The 21,581-nt window shown below is 43.0% G+C and overlaps 1 protein-coding gene across 2 annotated transcripts in view; it reads right to left on the bottom strand.

Annotated features, from left to right (window-relative positions):
- Window positions 1–1,976: 1,976 nt before the first annotated feature.
- The window catches only part of LOC147430856 (hypersensitive-induced response protein-like protein 1), a 78,087-nt gene continuing 58,482 nt past the window's right edge, over window positions 1,977–21,581 (bottom strand). For both annotated transcript variants that reach the window (XM_086493396.1, XM_086493397.1), the window contains exons 2-6: window positions 21,222–21,462; window positions 21,002–21,122; window positions 20,820–20,911; window positions 9,909–10,005; window positions 1,977–2,463 (exon numbers count right to left, since the gene is read on the bottom strand). In XM_086493396.1, coding sequence (XP_086349522.1) covers window positions 2,129–2,463; window positions 9,909–10,005; window positions 20,820–20,911; window positions 21,002–21,122; window positions 21,222–21,410 — 834 coding nt within the window. In that variant the 5' untranslated portion in view covers window positions 21,411–21,462 and the 3' untranslated portion in view covers window positions 1,977–2,128. The remainder of the gene's footprint in view (window positions 2,464–9,908; window positions 10,006–20,819; window positions 20,912–21,001; window positions 21,123–21,221; window positions 21,463–21,581) is intronic.

The following is a 21,581-nucleotide window of genomic DNA, read 5'->3' as shown; positions in this document are numbered from 1 at the left end:
ACAGTGCTTTCAAAAAATCTTTAAATTCCTTTTCCGATGTGCAATTGGCATATCACCTTGTCAAAGATTTAAGAAACCACAACCATAAACTCACTTAAACTTGGAGGAGAGAGAGAGAGAGAGAGAGAGAGAGAGAGAGAGAGAGAGAGATCAAATATGACCTATGGGACCAACGATACATGTGATGTACTATGTGTCAGGCTTATAAGTTATCTTGATGCTCAAGGATCATGGGTCTGCGAGTCGCAATGGAGAGCCCACATTGTGGCTAGTAGAGGATAGTATGTAGATCTAGGTCATCGCTAAAAATGTGAGAGGATCAAGTTTGGATGTGAGAAAAAGTTGAGCACTCTAGTAGTGTGTGGTGTTAAAACTCTAGTAGTGTGTGTAGATCTAGGTCATCGCTGAAAATGTGAGAGGATCAAGTTTGGATGTGAGAAAAAGTTGAGCACTCTAGTAGTGTGTGGTGTTAAAACTCTTGAACTTGAAGTGAGTATAATGTGCATAGTTTATAAGACTCTTCTTCATTGTCCCAACGCCTCATCTTACATTGAAGGAAGTGGGAACTAAGCCGAATGTTTGCGATAGTGCATATCACCAACAAGGAGATAGGCCCAAGCATATGGGCTAAGTACGGTTTCCTCTTTCGACGAAGAACATGATTTTGTAGCAAGAGGCAATATGAGTAATGTATGAAATGTGACCACCCGATTCCTTCCAAGCTTCATTCACTGGGAGTCTATTGAGGCATCATGTAGCAAGTGTAATGTATCTCATCTCCCAAACCACTTCTTTAAAACTTGTATCCATCCTGTGCTCAAGGTCTTTGCTTTTATGCATTTTCAAACCTTTTTGTTTGCTTCCCATGCAACTGTAGGAAGTCAATGTGAGCGATTTACTTCAAAACCCTCTCTATGCCCATAACCTCAATTGCAAGAGATCTCGATTCAAGAAAGAAGAGCATACATATAATTTTATGTCTCTGAACTTGGGAAAAATTTGTAAGAAAGCACTATAGGACAGTCTTAAACTTTTTCCACAAGTAAACGTTGAGATCCTTCCGTCTCACACTTCCAACTCCACACAAAAGAACAGGTGTCACCAATGTGTCAAAAAGGTATATGAGAACCCAACATTCGACAACCCTGCATACATGTGTTCTCAAACCCACACTTCGCGATCCTCCTATCCTACACTTCCAACTCCATAGAAAAGAATAGGTGTCATCGATGTGTAATAAAGGTACATGAGAACCTGACATTTGACTCATATTGTGGGTTTGAGAACATGTGTATGGGAGGATGTTGGGTTCTCATGTACCTATTTGACACATTGGTGACACCTATTCTTTTCTATGGCTCTCTTTCCAACCTCCAAATGACGCATAACACATTCATGCCACTTATTGGTTTGAGATCTAAGGTACTCAAATCTCTCACCCACTTCAAGTGTCTTGCTATTGTATACAATGCATGGTATCTCCTTATGATTGGTTTTGACAAGGATAATCTTTGCTTTGGATTCATGAGCAATTAGCACACTATGCAAACAAAAGTTTTCTAAGACAACAATAAGCTTCTGTGCATCTATATGGTTGGTTTTGACAAGGATAATCTTTGCTTTGGATTCATTCGAAATTAGTACACTATGCAAGCAAAAGTTTTCTAAGACAACAATACGCTTCTGTGCATCCTCTACCGTATGCGCCAGAAGCATTGCATCATCTGCATACAACAAAAGCATGATTATCACATTACAAATAGTGACCTCTTCAATGCCTCCTTGTTGTATAAACTCGAGTACCATTTATTTCAATTGATCAATGCAAAGCCAAAAGAGAGTTGGTAACAATGGACATCCTTGTTTAACTTGCCAACAATTCTCACATTCCTGTTCCCATGCACAATTGACTTTATCACCTTCTCGCGCACAGAGAGAGAGAGAGAGAGAGAGAGAGAGAGAGAGAGAGAGAGAGATGTTAAAACACTTATTGTATTGTTAATCAGGGATAAGTACCAAGCTTTATGCAGACAGTGCAAAAGTCAATAGAGAAAAGCATATACAAAAATTGAATAAAACTATTACACAAGGTAACATGAAGAAAACATATACAAGCTGTTTATGTACATTATTTAACAACCATATTCAGGCCTCTAGTGCTTGCATCTCTGTTTGAACCTGAGATTGCTGATGCCAATGCGCTGAGTGCCTCCACGAAGGTTTCGCTCTTTTGTTTCTCAACCTGTGCGAGGATAGTCAGAGATTCCTTAGCTACTTGAAGCTGCTCCTTCTCCAATGTAACTTGGCGTTCCAAAAGCTGTGCATTCCTTTCCTCTATATCCAATAACTGCTGTTGCATCCTGTCTTTTGCCTTAAATTGCTCTAAAATGGCATCAAAGCTATTTGCCAGCTTGTTCAATACCTCTATCCCATCTCCATACTCCAAGCTTTTGCTTGCAGTGCCTTTATATACAATCACAAGAAGAAAGCCTAAGCAACCTCAACACTCCATTGCTTTCAATTTAGCATAAAATGTTATACCATTCATTACTTTATTGCATGAATCGCTTTTTATGAAGGAAATCTATACACTATCAATCCTTCAGGCAATTTGTTCCATCTCGAATTAGCATGGATTAAAAAATGTCCCCCCCCCCCCCCGGCAAACACACACACACACACACACACACAAGAGAAAGAAGAAGAAGAGAAATTTTAACATGGTGGGAAACGGGATAACCAATCTGCCACAACTTCAGTGATAGAATGGTTATCTGCTTTCCTCTCTCTCTCTCTCTCTCTCTCACACACACACACACACACACACACACACACACACACACACACACACACACTACTAGGGATGGTGTGTCAATAATAGTGGGATTTTTAACCGGGGGACTATTTGGCCTAGGGAGCCTTGGGTTATTAACTGAAGTACATTCAGTAGGTGATAAGTTGATAGGTGCCTTAAATAAAAACCTAACTATTAGTTGCTAACTAAAGAGCTATGGGTGGCGCGCTCTGTCATTTTTTTGCCTTCTTCTGTGATTAAACCTCAATGGCCACTGCAGTCTGCGACACTGCACGTTCTAATGCCATCTTCTTCCCCTTCTCTCTAGCCTCCCTCTCTTTATCTCTCTATCTTCCCTCCCCCGTTCTCTGTGCGAGATAAGGACGAATCGGGCCCGCCTCACTACTAAGAAGGAATGTGGGGCGTTGTTGTGTCATCATCTTCCTCTTGAAGATGGCTTGTCACATTGTTGGAAAGGGGAAGGGGCCTCTGGCTCCCAACACTATAAAGGTGAGCGGTTTTGCTCACTTAGCATTGGTACTGTGTGAGCGTGTGAGTACTTGTGTTCTTTGAGATTGTGAGGATTTATACCAGCAAGGGTGTAAGGTTTAGTCATCGACTATATGGCTAAAGGCAAGGATAAGACAATATCGTAGAGTTGGCCGCTCCGACTCCATCTCAGGTAAGCTATGGACTACTGTCCAAATGGTGTGGTGTGATACACTTGATGTGTTGGTACTATTCTCATTTCTGTAATGTAATGTGACTTCTATTGAGCCCTTTTGGCTATGGCATGGTTGGTTTAGTTGCCTTTAAGAAATGCTTTCCTTTTATTGATAAATCAAAGGAGGGCAATAGTATGTATCCGCGGCCTTGGTTGTGAATGCCTTTCAAAATGTTGGTGTTTTTTGTTGATGCATAAAAACGGTCCTGTCTTTAGCGCAGATTGTTCTAACATGGAAGGAGAGTAGCCTCCTACAATACATGAGGTATGGAGCTTAAAAAGCTTAAAGGTTGTCTTTTAACTTGGTGAAGGTCCGTATATGGTAAAGCTTACCTACCTGTTGGGTATAAAACAAAGGGCCTGGCTTTGGTATGCACCGGTCATAGGGTATTTTTTAATAAAAAATCATTGTATAAAGGGATCCTCTTGCAATACTGGTTGATTGTTACCTTTGTTTAGGTTAAAATATGTTGATTGATGTCCTTTTAAATACTTGATAAAAGAACCTTTCCCCCTCACGGTTATGATCTGATACATAACACCAAAGCAAGTCCAAAAGTATGGAGTTGGGGACTTCGGATTGACCATCTCTCTATGGGTAGAAAGAGGAAGAGAACTTGAAACTTGTTTCCATGTTTTCAAATAAAGCTCGCAAAATAAACTAGTCATCCTCAGATCCCCGTCAAAAATAATGGATGTAGGCATTCCATGATACTTGAAAATATGCATCAAGAAAAGCTTCGCCATATGATCAACTTTGATAGTTTTCTTAACTGGTACAAAATGAGCTTGTTTGGTGAAGTGGTCCACAACGGTCCAAATACCATCATTACCGCTCTGAGTTTCAAAAGATTTTTGAAGATCCGGTAATACCAAAATGGGTCGAATAGTAAGCTTCTCCTTTAGGTGTTCTAAGGCAATGACCTCCTTTTGCCCCCAAGCGAAGTTAACTCCTTTGCAGGTAAGAGCATGAACCCAAGCTGCAATTTCTGCAAATGACTTGATAAAGCGTCAATAATAAGAGCACAAACCCGAGAAACTACGCACATCATGCACATATCCAAGAGGTGCCTGTCAACGGATGACTGCCACATTTGCTGAATCCATTCATACATCTGAAGAGATTATGTGGCCAAGAAAATGGATCTCTTGCATGAAAAAGTCACTTTTCTTTGCATTAATAATGAGCCGAAGGTCCTTTAAGGCTGAAATACCTGAGCCAAATATTCCCCATCGTTGCTTTCGGATTTAGAGAAAACAATAATGTCATCAAAGAAGGTTCCCACGAACTTCTTGTGTGTCCAGAAGATGTGATCCATCATTCAACTAAATGTAGCAGGAAAGCCAAATGGCATCACTAAACACTTATATAATCCAAAACTAGATATTGGCAGGTGCTGTCTGTATTTGGTGGTAACCACTCTTTAAATCGATCTTGCTAAAACAAGAAGATCCTTGTAACCTATCAAGACTGTCATCAATCCTTGGAATAGGAAATCGGTTCTTGATTGTAAATTACCGTAACCGCGAAATGTTTCAGACCCGATATGTTTCACCCTGACACATAGGCGTTTCACCCTAGGCTAAGGCCTCACTGGAATGTACGACCGACGTGGCAATTTTGTGTATATATAAATAGTATTGTATGTACACATGATAGGGTATACACAATGGTATGTACATTTGCACACATTTCAACCATTCACCAATTAATCTAGGAATCAATAAATTCACCAATTAATTCTCGAATCAGCAAATTCAGTATACGCACATCAAATTCAAAACACACACACACACACACACACACACACACACACACACACACACACACACAGAGGAATTCAGGCCTTCAACTCACCTAGGCATAGCCAGCTGCCAATTTAGCAAATCCTCTCTCTCTCTCTCTCTTTGCACACGCAATCCAGACAATCAATTTGCTGAAATCAAGAGAGACTAGAGAGAGAGAGAGTATTGTGTGTGGGTGGTGACCCCTTGCTGGCAGCTAAAATCAACTCGTGCAAAGCCTCCATGTCCGAAGGGAAGCGTGAATGGGTAACACGACCTTTATCATTAAGTTTTAAAAAAACCCCAATTTTTAGCCCGTTCCACTTGCCGGCGTTTCACCTAGTGACTGAAACGTTTCAACTGTTTCATGTTTTAGCCACGTTTCACCGTTACTCTGATTGTAATCTTGTTGAGTGCCCTGTGATCAATGCACATTCTCCACGATCCATCCTTCTTTTGCACAAGAAGCACTGGGGAACAAAAAGGGGAAGAACTAGGTTGGATTAACCTTTCTTCAAATGTTCATGTCCCCAGTTCATGACTTCCTCCTGTTGTGTGGCACTCACCTTGCAAGGTCTATTGGGTGGTGAACTCCCTAGAAAAAAATCAATGGTGCAATCTTTGGGCTGCCAAGGAGGAAGTTTCCCTAGTAACTGTTTAGAGAAACAATCCACATGATCTCGCAAGAATTCTAGGCGACTTTGATTCATTTGTGAAAGATTAGAATTATATGAAGAAGATCCTCTCTCTTTAAGTAAGTGGGAAGATGTGTTTTCATTAACTTGGAAACTGCCAAAGTGGATACAACTGGAACAAACTCGTTCACGAACTTTGCCTCTAAGCTGCAAGTACAACTTATCACAGGAATCAATCAGTACATGGTTTTAATGGTGCCATGGTATTCCTAATAAGACATCACACCCTTCAAGCGACATAATGTCTTCTTGTTCAACAAAACCTTGGACATGCAACCGCAGCTTGCCGATGATCAAAGGAATAATTGCCACTTCATGTCCCAATGTTGCCATGATAGCATCCATTTGTGGCCCCATCTCCTTTGGCTTCACCCCAAGCTTTGCTGCAACTTCTAGAGAAATGAGATTCGCCTTAGCCCCATCATCAAAGAAGATTAGCACCTACTGATCCCAAAATTTCCCCCCAAGCTCGGCATAACTCTGTAGAATCATCTTCTGGTTGAATCCCCAACATATCTGGTACTCATCCCGTTGTTGTTTTGGTCTTCTTGTATATATACCTTGATGAATCCAAGATATGCCCAGATTAACCTCTAAGGGAAAGTGCAAGGTGTAGACTCATGGTAGTCATCCACATGTAGCCATCCGCTCCATCATCCATAATATTGACTAAATACTACATCTCCACTACTATCGTCAATGCCCAATAGTGGGTGTAGAACTAGGTACTAATATGTGCTTTCATTCACAAACACACACACACACACACACACACACAAGTGGGTGTAGAACTAGGTACTAATATGTGCTTTCATTCACAAACACACACACACACACACACACACACACACACACACACACACACACACACACACACACGTCACTTTCATCTATGACTTACTGTTCTAAGAATGAATACTTGTTGATATTGAACACCATATAAGTTAAAAAAAATTTAAGTAGGACATGGATAACAACTGATAGATTTGTTGACACCTGTAATATTCAAAGCTAAAGAATTAGTTGTCTTGTTTATATGGATGCACATGAGGACTCTATCTTTACTTAGGGCTTAGCTGTTGTCCATCACTGTCGAACCTGGCCTCTTTCACTTCAGAATAAGTTTTTCTTGGCTATCTTATATACAAAACACCAAAATGATACCTCATTCTCACTATGATGTACAAAAATGAATCAAAGACTGAGATGTTTTTGTGCTTATCATTGTCCTTGTACACACACACCCACACACACACACACCCGAGAAGAAGAGAATTTTAATGTCGTAGGAAACTATCCCAAGAGACCTTGAAGATCTATCCGGCGAGGAGAGTTGAACTCAAGACCTGTTAAATGGCATAACCAATCTACCAGACAGGGGTCATACAAAGGTTATACCATTTTCCTCTTTTTATTAGCGCGCGCTCGCACACACACACACGAGAAGAAGAGAATTTCAACGTCGTAGGAAACTATCCCAAGAGACCTTAAAAATCTATCCGATGAGGAGAGTTGAACTCAAGACCTGTTATTCAAGAGGGAAATGGCATAACCAATCTACCACACTGGGGTGATAGAAAGGTTATACCATTTTCCTCTTTTTATTAGCGCGCACACACACACCCCCACACACCCGAGAAGAAGAGAATTTTAACGTCGTAGGAAACTATCCCAAGAGACCTTAAAGATCTATCCGACGAGGAGAGCTGAACTCGAGACTTGCTATTCAAGAGGGAAATGGCATAACCAATCTACCACACTGGGGTGATACAAAGGTTATACCATTTTCCTCTTTTTATTAGTGCAGACACACACACACCCGAGAAGAAGAGAATTTTAACGTAGTAGGAAACTATCCCAAGATACCTTAAAGATCTATCCAACGAGGAGAGTTGAACTCAAGACCTGTTATTCACGAGGGAAATGGCATAATCAATCTACCACACTTGGGTGATAGAAAGGTTATACCATTTTCCTCTTTTTATTAGCGCGCACGCCGCACACCCACACACACACACACACACACACCCCCCCGAGAAGAAGAGAATTTTAACGTCGTAGAAAAGTATCTCAAGAGACCTTAAAGCTCTATCCGACGAGGAGAGTTGAATTCAAGACCTGTTATTCAAGAGGTCAAAGAATCCTTATCTGTGTCATGTGCCACCCTTCTGGTTTGCCCTCATTTTTCTGTTCCGTGTATAAGCTTCTTATTTTTTCTTGTAGTTGGAGAAAGTTTGTAAGTCTCTTCAAGCCCTTCTTTCAAGCTTTGTGCTACTTGTTGTATTCCTAGAGATAGTGTTGTAAGAAATAATGCTCTTTTTGGATACCTATAACTCCTACTACAAGAGTTTTGATATGAATTAGATATGTGCGAATCTTAATTGGAATCGGATACTTTGAAGTAATGTTTGGCTGGCTCTTCTTCTTAATTGTCAATTTCTTGAATGAAACTATACTCCTAGATGACTTTGATTTTTATTTGAAAAGCTTCTGGTCTTTGACTGCCAACAAAAGCTTGCTGCTTTGAAACTGAGGTCATTGCTCATTACCATCTGGATCCGGCTGGTTCACCTTGAATCTGGCCTCGAACAGAATTTCAGCCATCTCTATAAATTGTGGCTCATGGCTAGCTCTGTTGGGTAGATCTTTCTCTGGGATTTTAGAAGCTTGGATGGACAATTGGAGGAGATCATCTGTATGCTTCACAAGCTGACCCAACTACTCCTTTCACTGGCCCATCATTTCTCTTAAGTTGGCCAGATCTTCTTTGAGCTCAGAGGCTGTATCCTTCTTTTCAGTGGTGTCGAGCACTGTGGTCCGAACTACCCACAAGGCATTGGTGTGCTCATGCCAGTCGCTGTATCAGCTTTTGTAGGATGGATGCAACCAAGCTATCCAATATCTCGTATCAACGCCAATGTTGTCAGAATAAGTAGCGTGAGATGCAATGAAGACAAGACCTAGCCTCCGATTCGGTTGACACCTCGACTCCGATAAGATCCTCTGACACTAGAAAACACTTGCAATGCCACATACATGAACAAGGCAACTGTGGAGAAGAGAGATCACTGAGGTAGGAAGAGATAGGGCATCTAAGCATGAGAGAGAGAGAGAGAGAGAGAGAGAGAGAGAGAGAGAGAGAGAGAGAGAGGCTCTCCATGCTGATAACAGACTGCCAAAACAAATGACCAAGGGTGGTCCAGCATAGAGCTGACATGCCTCAATGGATAGACCTGAGGTACACACAACTGTAATTGCTACTACCATCTGCTCTTGCATACGAGACCATTGACACAGCCTCAACATGGGTACCACTTCTAACATGCTCTGAGAGCATAGATCTGGTGCAACTCCTCCTAGCGAGATCAGATCTATCTGGATCTCGGCTGATATACCTTGCCACTGCATAATCACACAGGCTACCCTGAGGAGGGAACTGCACCGTAAGAGGGTCTCAACATACTAGTACTGCTACCCAACAAAAACGCTTGAGGAAGATCTCCTAGTTGTCGGCCAACTTGGCTTGATCTACACCTGAGGGGCTGCCCCACGAGGCCGCCCCCCACCGGGCATATTTGTTGTGTAAAGGAGGTACCCCCCGCCCATATAGGGAAAAATAAGCCAAGTTTGGGGAAACACACTCCTAGCCTGTTTTGGCCATTAACCAAGCCAAAAACCCCGAGCTAAACATGGCTAAATAAATCCCAACATCAGAAAACTACCTCACTCTAGCCGGGCACAGCCACAAAACAGCCCACTCCTTGTCACCTCTCCCTAGGGGAAACCGGGATCGACTGGATGAATCCAGAGAGATGCCTTAACTCTAAGAAATGTTGTATGTAGAATGTTTTTCTTATTCTAACATCCAAAATAATGTCCCCATAAGATCCCAAGTGCAAGTAAATGTTACCTGATTTGGTCCTATTGAGGCTTTGATTTACTGACCCATCATAAAATATCTCCGCAATTAGTGTCTTCACAATCTCTAAGCCAAATGATGACAGCTCCTGCAAACCAAAACACACTTTCTCTCTCTCTCTCTCTCTCTCTCTCTCTCTCTCTCTCTCTCTCTCTCTCTCTCTCTGCACGTGTTCGGGTTTGGTTTTCTGCCTGCAAGTTAGGGTTTTCTGCTCGTCACCTGCTTGCTGCTGGTCTATGCTTGCGTTGGGCACGTACTGCACTGCCCCACCTGCCCTTGCCACCTCCTGTGCACTAGTCACCTGCTGCCCACCACTGTTCAACACCCCTTGCTGCATACCTACACCAAAACAGCCCTCTCACGTGACAATCAATGAGAGGCAGATTGAAGCAATCTGTAGAAAGCCCATCAACTCGCATGCTTTTCGTCGATGGCTGCTGACATTGGTTGTCAGTGACCAAAGAGCAACGGCAGAGGTTTCCCTGTCATTTGAACGGTGGGGATAGGGTAAGGTGGAGCTGTCTTCTCCACGTTTCTGGGCTCTAGGACCTAGGTCTCTCTGATAGCAAGTCTCTGGCATCCAATGCACATTAGGAGGAGAGGAAGAACGAATGAGCTGCTGAATCTATTGTTCAACAAATTCAGAAATAGAGAACAAGGTCAGCTCACCTGTGTGCAAATCCCCACCGGCTGTGACAAAGGCAACATTCATGGTCACCAACAAAAGGATAACACAGGTGGAGAAAGAGATGAAAAAAGTGGAAGACCGAAATGGAAGGGTGGTGGAAAGAGAAGGCCAACCTCATCCAAATGGTCTTCAATGAAGGCTTGCAATGGAAGAAAGAGAAGGAAGACCTACGGGCTGAAGTCCAAGCGCTCCGGCAAGAGGTCTCAACCCTCAAATGAGAACTTGCGGAAGCTAGAGTGGGGAGGGAACTAGAGGAGGGAGAAATCCAGCCCTCTGTGATAAACGAACTCAATGCCATCAAGGAGGAAGAGAAGCAACGACGTCATCATGGGTGGATGCAATGACGAAAACACAAAAGAAGGTAGATGAAGCCGAAAAGTGGATAGAAGTCGCCAAGAAAGCGAAAGGGAAAGAACCAACAGCCATTCCCACTCCCACAATCATTAACATGACCCTAGAGGAAGAGCAAAGAAGGAAGACTAGAGCTTTGCATGTACGTGTATCCGGCCTAAAAGACCGTGATAATGTGGAAGGCGAGGTCAAAGATCTCCTACATATGATGGGTGGTGAGGCCACACATACTAAGGCATGGAGAGTGGGCAAGAAAAGAGAAGGGGAAGCAAGGAATGGGGAGACTTCAAAGGGTAGAGCATTGATCCTTCGTTTCCCCTCCATGGAAGCGAAGAAAGACTTCTTGAAGAGGCGTCCTACACTAAAGAAAACGGGGGTATTCCTTGGGGATGACCTCAGACTCTCACAGATTGCTCATATGAAAGAAGTCGTGCCAGAGATAAGGACCGCCAGAGAGAAAGGAAAGGTGGCATTTTATAGAGATGGGAGAGTGGTCATTATGGAGAAGTGCTCCAAATGAAGGCACGAGACCTATGGGACCACACTGAAACTTGCTACCTGGAACTGTAATGGGTCTCTACGTCTTGATGTGGGTGTTTTTGAGGACAGTTTCATCGGGAGGGACATCATATTCTACTCAAACACGCACTAGGCCCATGGACAGTCTATGACACGGGTTAGCAGATACAGATGGGAGACACCTTGCAGAAAGGAGACTTGATCAGAGCATAGAGGACGGGGCTCAAGGGGAGTGGCATTTTTATTCAGGGAGAAGTTGCAGCCATTGATACATATTGCCCGCAGAGATGAGGAGGCTAGGTACATGTGGGTGAGATTGCGAGATGAGACAGACAAATACCTATACATTGCTATATGTTACTTTCCTCCTAGTACATCTATCTATGCACCACCTAGAGCATAGCAGTCCCCCTTTGCTATTTTGGATGATGACATATGGGAGTTTTCTAGAGATGGTGACATTATCATCCTGGGTGACTCCAATGCTAGGACTGCTCAGCAGTAGACAATATTTTATGATACTTCAGCTCGATATTGCAGAGATGGGCCTATCTAGACTGTCACAGGATGTGGAGCATACTGAGTATGGACGATACCTAATAGACATGGGTGTTAGGAAATAAGACGTAGCTAAATAGATATTTGAGTAGATTACTTAATGGAGAGAGATAGATTTCACACACAAGAGATGAGAGAGAGAGAGAGAGAGAGAGAGAGAGAGAGAGAGAGAGAGTACACACGATATATGTGGTTCACCCAATGTGGGCTACGTCCACGGGAAAGTAGCCACTCAATGGCTTTAGTACTTCAAAACAAGAAGTAGTTTACAAAGGGATTATACCCTTAATAGAGCTCCCGCCTTGCTTCACTCTCACCACCTCACACTCACCTTGTTGCATCAACTTCACACTATCAAATGTGTGTAGAAATGGCCTCCTTTTATAGGCCAAAAGGGCTACCATCTCTCATGAGAGGCAGCCATGTGTAGCCGCCCTTGTGTAGATAAGTCCAAAATGGACCCTCCAATCCGCCCATGTGTGGCCGCCCTTGAGAAGACAAGTCCGCTTTTGAATTCGGCCACCGGCCACCGGCCATTGACTTCCGACCACTGGCCACCCACCATTGACTACCGGCCACCGACTAACCGGCCAACCGACCGGTCGTTCGTGCATTGAGGAGCCAAGGCGACCTCTGGAGGAGCTCACTTCTATACTGACACAAACATTGCATGATGCAGCAGCAGAGGCATACCCATGGTCCCACACACACAGCTTGAGCAAAGACGACATTCTGGGAGCATGCCCTAGAACAATTGGTATAATGAGGAGTGCCGCAAGATGAGAGCCAAACTCCAGAGAGAGGTACTTTTGGGAGACAACACTCACAGACAATCACAGGTTGCCTTCCGACGCCTAGTGCGGCGAAAGCAGAGGGCATTTCTGGCACGATTAGAGCAGGATCTATATCAGCTATTCTTGAGTCAGGACTCAAGTGAGGCATGGAGACTCTTCCATGAGCATTCCACTCCTCTTGCCATCACTTCTACAGAGGCTTGGGGCCAGTATGCATCATCCTTGTACACAGTACCCGGACAAGCACCTCTCCCCGACCCCCCTGAGTCATGCCCCCACACGTGCTTTTTTCACCGCTGAGATGGTGAAGAAGGCCATTGATAGGATAAGGACTAGGAAGGCATATGATCATGATGGTTTGGTAGCAGAGCATTTTATACATGCGAGGGATTTTCTTGCAGAGCTTATAGCGATGATGTTTAACCGTGCCATGTGTGAGTGTCTGCCTGATACTTGGAGCTTATCCACTATTATGCCTATCTTCAAGTCAAGAGACCTTATGGAGCATGGGAACTACCGCACTATCATGATTGGACACACACTGCCACGGTTGTACGCATCTATTCTTGAGCAGCAGCTAGTAGATCGGTAGAGCGGGAGGGTGTATGAGCCATAAGGCAGACAAGGTTCAAGAGAAGTTTTTCTACTCTTGATCACATTCTGACACTTAGAGCCATTATTGAGGGCCAAGGAGATGGGAGACTGATTTATTGTAGCTTTGTGGACTGCATTTGACATAGTACCCAGAGCTAGATTGATGCGCAGACTACAGGAGATGGGAGTGCCCATAGAGCCGATTTGGGGGATTATGACACTATGCAGGTCAGTAGTGGGACATGTACACAAGTCAAAGGGGCTATCTACTTTAGTTCACTCCACTATCGGGGTGAAACAAGGATGCCCACTATCTCCTACACTATTTGGTATGTATGTGGATGAGGTTTCAGACTACATTGAGAGAGATGGTGATAGAGGTGCCCAATTGGCAAGGACATGGATTCCACTATTGTTATATTCTGATGATATTGTGTTGATTTCTGACTCTCCAGAGGGGATGCAACGTCATTTGGATGCATTGCACAGGTTTGCTCATGATAGTGGTTCACAGGTTTGCTCATGATAGTGGTTAGTCTGTCAACCTTGGCAAAAGAGGTCGCTTCCATTGCTTGTTCAGAGAGGGTTTTGGGCTGCTTTCTAGAGTCATGGGGTATGAGAACCAGAGATGTCTGGGATTGTTCTTGGTAGAGCTACAAAGACACAGAGAGAGCTTGTTGAGAGGAGAGGCTAGCCACTCTCAGAGACGGATCACAGACTTCTTTTATAGAGCGGATATTGTGAAGCCGGACGTTGCTGCCATAGCAGAGCTCATACTCTCCTCACACCATAGGCACGCTGATCGACCCAACGACTGAGCTTGGGAGATCCAAGCGCCCATAGCTGAGGAGGACTACACAACATCAACGGAGACTACATCAGCGGATTCGGGTCACCCTCGCCTGATATGCACGACGCCCGGTCAGACTACTGACGATGGAGGAGATTGATGAAATTCGCCAGCGACTGATGATGGTCTTCCGGTGATCCTGACGAGGATTGTATATCATGCTTACTCTTGTATCTGCCCTTGTATCACTTCTGTCTCAGCCCTGTATCAGCCTTTGTATCATACTGTATGAGTCCCCCCCCCTCCCCCCCCCAACCATCTAGTAGGTAGGGATTTTTGATATGTTTTTCAGTACCCCACTTTTTATCTTTTGTACCGAGACATTGTACTAGATTCCACCATGTTGTAACTTTGTGGTCTCATAGATCATTTAGCTGCATGCAGATGCAAGACCATGTTTTGAAGCAATTAATGAATTTTCCAGATCAACTGCAAAATCGCAAACAGGTTCAATCCTTTGTCGGCTGTCTACAATGGATAGTGTCACAATACCCTCATCTTGCAAAGAATTTACTCCCATTCAAGCAATTGGAAAGGAGCAAGGACTTCTTTTGGTATGAGAATTTATCTGTTACTGTGCATAAAATAAAGGAGATCTGCTAGAAATTACCTCCCTTACAAATTCCTACTAGTAATCCTTTAATTGTATATTCAGACGCATCCGAAGAAGCATAGGGAGGTATAATGTGTGAATAAGTAAATGATACCCCTATTATTTGTAGATGGGCTTCTGGAAAGTTCAAAGATGCTGAGCAGCGGTATCATTCAATTCAAAGGGAACTGCTAGCTGCTGTGAATGCCGTGTTATCATTCCGATTATTTCTATTGGGGATCCCATTCACACTAAGGAGTGACTTGAAGCATTTTGATAAGTTCTTCCAAGAAAAGAATGCGGGAAAAGTGGGAAATGCTCCCATATACAGATGGGCCTACAAGCTGAGTCATTTTGATGTGACTTATAAATATGTGCCTGGTTGTGAAAGTAACATTGCTGATTTGCTATCCCGCGTCAAGGCAACCTAAGCAAGGATGTCATACAGCACTTCTAGAAAAGATAAGATCTAAGCAGTGACGTAACATATATCTTACTTTTATAAAATATCTGCACTAAGGTCTTCTACTTGACACCTGTAAAGATACTCACACTAAAGCAACCCGCACTCACGTATGCCGAACGCCTTCTAGGTGACACCTGTAAAGATACACGCATTCTAAAGCAACCGGCACTTGCGTATGTTTGAAGCTATCCTAGCTCTTCCACTATAAAGAAGGGAGGTCTCCAATGCAAAAGGGGAGAACTTTCTTACCACTCCCGAGCGAATAGCTTCTTACCTACAGAGACCTTCCTAGTCAAGCCTAACCCTGGCAGTTCGTTTCTGTATAGCTTGTAATCTTCTATGATAAATCAAGTACCTCTTTTTGTTCCATCTTCTCTGTGTTATTTAGATCGTTTCCGCCTCTCCCAATTCTGTTAGTATCTTCTCAATTATTATTTGTATGTCTAGATTCTGCTAAAATTGGTATCAGAGCCTTGTATTAGTTGGTTTAAGTGCTTTATTACAGCAAGTAGTAATTGTTGAGTGAAAGCTGATTAATGAGTACCTTCATATAGTGAAATTGGAAGCCCATAGTTGTTTAAGTCGCAATCGCTAGGCTTGGTGCCGCTCAGACACAGACACTGTCAGCTCTTTATATCTTCCAATCAAGTTCACTATCAAGTGCTTAGCACCCTAGTACTCTAATCGCGCTCAACATCACCTAACTATGTGAAGTCTTAACCTCTATCATTATGGCTATGATCATCTCTTCCTTTAAGAAGTTACTTTCTGATCATATCGAATTCGACGAAGCTAATCCCTTTGGAAAATGGAGCCTCCCAAAGGTATCTTTTGCTCAAATCTATAAATATCACAAGGTTTTTGCCCTTTCACCCAACACCCTGTATCATGAAACACATGGAAAACTTACTGTCAGAGACAGTGAGACGGATAATCATATTATCCATCTCTTTGAAGAGCTTTCTGACTTTAGGCAAAAAGCTTTGAAGAAAGGTCATCAGTTTATGCATATAGGATATATAGCCATAGGCATAATCCCCTTGTTTTGCAAAGGCTTGAATGTCTCATGCATTGGAGCATTACTGGACACCAGGCATAAAAATTTGGCAAACCAAACTATTAGTGTATTGCAAGGAAGCCTTTCAAACGGACCTATCTATATAGAGTGTTTTCCTAACTTCCCTTGTAGTCTCACTGACAAATACTTTGATGAGATTGTCTCTTTGTTAATCAAAACCCATGGTTTAGATCTCAAACATAGTTTAGATCACCTGCAAATCGCTTATCGCATGATCATTAGAACTGTGAACACCTGTTTACCTTCGGTGTACAATTCTGGGTACTTAAAAGAGGATGCTTCTTTAGTTAAGGGACAAAATATTGTCATGAAGGTTGACGAGACCACTCAAGGTACCTTACCTGAAATGGTTACTTGGCAAGAAGTCCAATTCTCTCATGAATGGTAGGTGGATATTTCTAAGACCCTTCTAAATGAAGTGACTGCACCAACTCCTTTGCAAGTGCAATGGCTGGGCTCTACAGACCAGTATAAGATACTAGGTCGATCGAAGTCTAAGAAGCAGTTGGAATCTGTACTGGCTAAACCCCAGTACTATGCCGGCACATAGAGCTCTGTTGAGTCTACTTCATCTGCTAGATCACATCCATCTCTGGCTTGTCTTCATCCAAAAAGTTACAAGGATTCCAAAGGATTATTTCAATGTAAATTATGCAACCGCATCATGGCTTCTACTTATGTTGCTAATGGAATTGAAGTCTTGAATTTCAAGGATATCAATGATAAAGATTTGTCTCATTATATGCCATATATTGTGCCTTCTCCAAATACACAGTTACAACCCTTGCAGTCTTCTGCGAATTGGCACACTAATGCTCTCAAAGAGCTTGCTGCTTTCCAGTACCAGGTACTTAACAAACTTTCCCTGCTTACTCAGTCTTCACCTCTTTTTCCCCGGGAGATATTATATCAGGAAAGGAAATATAAGAAAGAAGGAAAGGAAGCAAAGCATGTGCAGTTAAATCAGTATGATAATCAATCTACTGACAAAACTTTCTCAAGGATGTTTTCAACCGTTTTGCATGAACCCACTATTGAATCAGTAACCCAGTTTCTTGCAGATATGTCCCCCATTTGTAACAAAGGATTTAGAAGATGGGTTTAATCCTAATGTTAGATGAGGAATTAATGCTAAGTCCAAACTTGGGAGCAACGACAACAACAAGGTAAAGTTGTTAGAACTATCTTACCAGAGGATAGTGACCGGACAGTTTTTAAAGATGATGGATGCGTGTTGTATCAAGAAGAAGAATTGGATGAACTAGATGTGCTGCTACCACAAATATTTTCTATCTTAGAGGCTTCCTCTGATGATGAGTCAGTAATTAGTTTCGAGATTATGCTTTATAATGATGAAGAAGATCGGGTAATGAATCCCATCAAATGGAAACAGACGGAGTCGGATTCTCTAGGTTCTTGAGCATCATGCTCTTGTCGCCTTCTCAAAGAATCCCAAGTCTTGTGTCGACATCTGCACAGAGAAAAAAATTTCCAACTCTGCGAGCTTTTCCTTGCAGGACTTAGGGCTCCGCCTGCTTACTTCTCTCTTGGCTTGTCATGGCTTCTTCCCGTATCTTCCCAGAGTCGTCCTCCTTTATAGAGATAGAGAGGAGACCATGCTCTGACACCATTGTCACAAACGGGAGCGCATAACAATATAAATACATTCGGATAAATAGGATTTATCCCTTATTATTGAAGCCAGAGGATATAGAGAGAAATAGATAGAGAGGGAGAGAGAGAGTGAGAAGCATAGTCACAAGGGACGCATTCCGGGATGGGAAACGGGGACGGGGCTCAAATGGATTTTAGTGTAAAAAAGAGGGCGGGACGGCAAGTGGGGACGAGAAGCCCAAAAAAGGGCGTCCCCTGTTACTATGGTGAGAAGATCGACACAGTACTGGGACCAGAACATCTTCTGGTCCCCAGTACTGTGTCGATCTTCTCTCTCTCTCTCTCTCTCTCTCTCTCTCTCTCTCTCTCTCTCTATTTCTCTCTATATCCTCTGGCTTCAGTAATAAGTGATAAATCCTATTTACTCGAATGTATTTTATATTGTTATGCGCTCCCGTTTGTGATAGATGTGGTAGTAACTCCTCAAGGTGTCCAGGGTCTGCTCTAAAGAAGTTTGTGATGTGTCTCTGAGATTGGCTGGCCTCTCCTCTTAGCAGGCTCTCTCTGTCTCTGTGCAGCTCGAGCAAAAACAAACCCACGCATCTCTGATCCTCGTACCCCATGACTTTGGAGAGAGGTCCGAAACCCACTCTCAACAAGCAGTGGAAGCAGCTTCGTATCTCGTAGTAGACGGCGCAGTGGCATGTGTAGTGTAATTTTGTCTCAGGCTCCATGTTACACAAGGGGCATGTCGTGGACTCTGTTGGTACTCCGCTGTATATCCCAGCCTCGATCCGTAGTTGGTGTGAAGATGTGCGTATCTGGCCAATAGCACACCGTATCCCATGGGACAAGTGGGTGTCCATGTATCTCGGCCTCGTCACGAAACCGTTCGCCGTAGGCTGGAGAAGATGTTCTCTGTAGAAAGCCATCTTCGTGCCTAGCTCCTGTATTGGCTGTATCCATGTCCCTCTGGTGTCTAGCTGAGTCAGGTCCTGGCGGATGAGCCTGGTGATCTCGGACTGTGTAAGAGTTATGGAGGGTGCATTCAATGTGTATTGGAAGGGGGGCAATCTGTCTATAATGAACCCATACGCCTGTGTCCAAGAGCCAGAGCTTCGTCCGAGGCTCCTGAAACTGAACCTGTGAACACATCCTCTCCAATCTACACAATGCCGAATGGGCTCTGGTCAATCTAGAGAGAGAGAGAGAGAGAGAGAGAGAGAGAGAGAGAGAGAGAGAGAGAGAGAGAGAGAGAGAGAGAGAGAGAGAGAGAGAGAGAGAGAGAGAGAGAGAGAGAGAGAGAGAGAGAAATGAAATGAAATGTTATATTAACGTCTTCAAAAGGCCAAAGTGACCTATGAGACCGGAAAGTTACAATGCGGTGTATCTGATACAAAGTCAGATTAACAAAATAAATTAAACTAGGATAACAAAATATAAATACTGCAGGATCCTAAACTAAGCAGTACAATGTCAAGGCAATATGGGAGGGGAGTAGAGATCCATCTTCATCTGCACTGTGGATGACGAAAGAGTATGGCTCGAATCCTTTGCTGTAGCCTCCTTCGAAACTGTGTAGCTCCTCTTCCCCAGCGGGGTCGTCTAGATCTCTCTAGCTCCAATGCTCGGTCTATGAGAATGCCAGTAGTGCGGGTAGACCTCTCCACTGTTGGCTGCTCCTCTGTCTGTTCTTCTAGGTGTACAATATCTAGTGTAAAGAAATCTGTGATCTGTCTTTGGGGTTGTCGCTCTTCAGCTCTCCTCAGTAAAGTTTCTCTATGCCTGTGTAACTCAAGTAGATATAGCCCAAGACATCTCTGATTCTCATAACTCATGACCCTAGATAGAGGCCCAAAACCTTCTCTGAATAGACAATGAAAACGGCCTCGTATCTCATAGTACACTGTGCAATGAGTACTTCTGTCTCTGGCTCTAGATGGCATAGGCGGCATATCCTGCTATCTGCTGATAGCCATACAAGTCTTATATACCTCTCTACTGAATTTTACTACCTTTTTATGAGACTAAAAACTTGAGATTAGGAAAATTTTGTCAAAATGACTAACTCCTATAAGAAGGTCTTCGCCTAAGCTGCACAACTTTGATAGAAAAAGCCGGCATCCACACTAGGGCCACACATCATTTCTGGTGTGACCAATGGTGAAAGATCACATGAGGGAGCCGAAAATCATCTTCTCTTGCCCCAGAAGAGATGTTTTGACGAGCTTGGAGTGCCATTGTCGCTTTCATGTATTCTTCGTCTCAACTTGTTCCCTTCTCCAAGCCATGTACAGAAAAATGTATGTCTTAGAGCCTCACGAACATTTCGATTCACGTCATCTTGAAAAGAGGGGGAAGATACAAAGCAGATTTTTCATCGCATCCAATCATTCTTATTGCATGGCCTATGAAGTCCTTGCCACTAAGACAAGTACAACCAAAAACATTAGGATCTTTGACAACATTGTTACTTTTTGAAAGGTACCCACACTCATCCTATGCATGGTGGTCCAGACTTGTTAGTTTTTCTTCTTGATCTGGATGATGTGTACCATCTTAATTCAGTGGACTGCTTCGCAGGCCCATTGGAGAGGATGGGCTCTCCTTTGCAATGGATTAGGGATGTCTCAGCTTTGTGATTGAAGAGAGAGATTTTAAGGAAACGGACCTTTTCCTTCTTCCTTTTTCAAAAAGAAAAGCAAAACAAAGCCCAAAACTATCTCAATAGCAATGAGCATCATCTTTACATCATACGGCGCATACCAACCAATAGAAAAGCCAAGTTAGTCCTTCACCTTCTGAAGGTAAGCTTGGGCAGCCTTGCTTATTTCATCCTTCTTATCATAAATGTCTTTAGCATTCATCTTTGGCACAGAGGTTGTGATGACTGGAAAAAAAAAGAGAACAAACTGGTTAGGATTTCTACACATATTGCAAGTTTTCTTCTTCAATTGAGTGGTTATCAACGAGTCCTTACTGTCTGAGACAAAGGATCGAATCTGCACTCTTGGATCTGTAAGTTTATAAAATGCCTGATTAGCCATCTTAGGACTGATCCGGTATTGCAGTGAAGTTACCACAACGAGGAATACATTGTCCTGCCAGGAAACAAACGTGAGGACAGAACTAATCAAGGGTTGATTCAAAAAATGGCCAACAGACCTTCACTTTAATTTGGCACTTCATATCCAACAAACCTTTGTTTTGGTTTGGCATTTTACATCCACCTGCTGTAGGCGTAAAGTTACAGTTTTTTTGACCTTCTTTCCAGTGCACCAATTCACATAGTGAATCCCAGGTTCAAGCACTTTATCAAACTTTCCCCGCTTCTCCTTTATGCCTACTTTAGGCTCACTTATTTGCGTACAGCAGAACAACTGCCCCATATGTCCTCACCTTGTCTTTGTGATTGGAGAGTAAAATACTGCCTACGCATGCCTGATCTCAAAAAAAAAACAAGAAAAAAGAGTCTGTTGACTGTCTTTACATGATTAAACAACATAAAACATTTCCTCAGCCTATCTGGGGTGCTGAGGTAATATTAATCAATTCATTGA

Source organism: Adiantum capillus-veneris, chromosome 21 (genome assembly GCF_014529385.1).
Source record: "Adiantum capillus-veneris isolate H3 chromosome 21, ASM1452938v2, whole genome shotgun sequence".
NCBI classification, from domain to species: domain Eukaryota; kingdom Viridiplantae; phylum Streptophyta; class Polypodiopsida; order Polypodiales; family Pteridaceae; genus Adiantum; species Adiantum capillus-veneris.
Note: the sequence above shows the minus strand (reverse complement) of the source record. Positions and strands in the feature narration are given on the sequence as shown.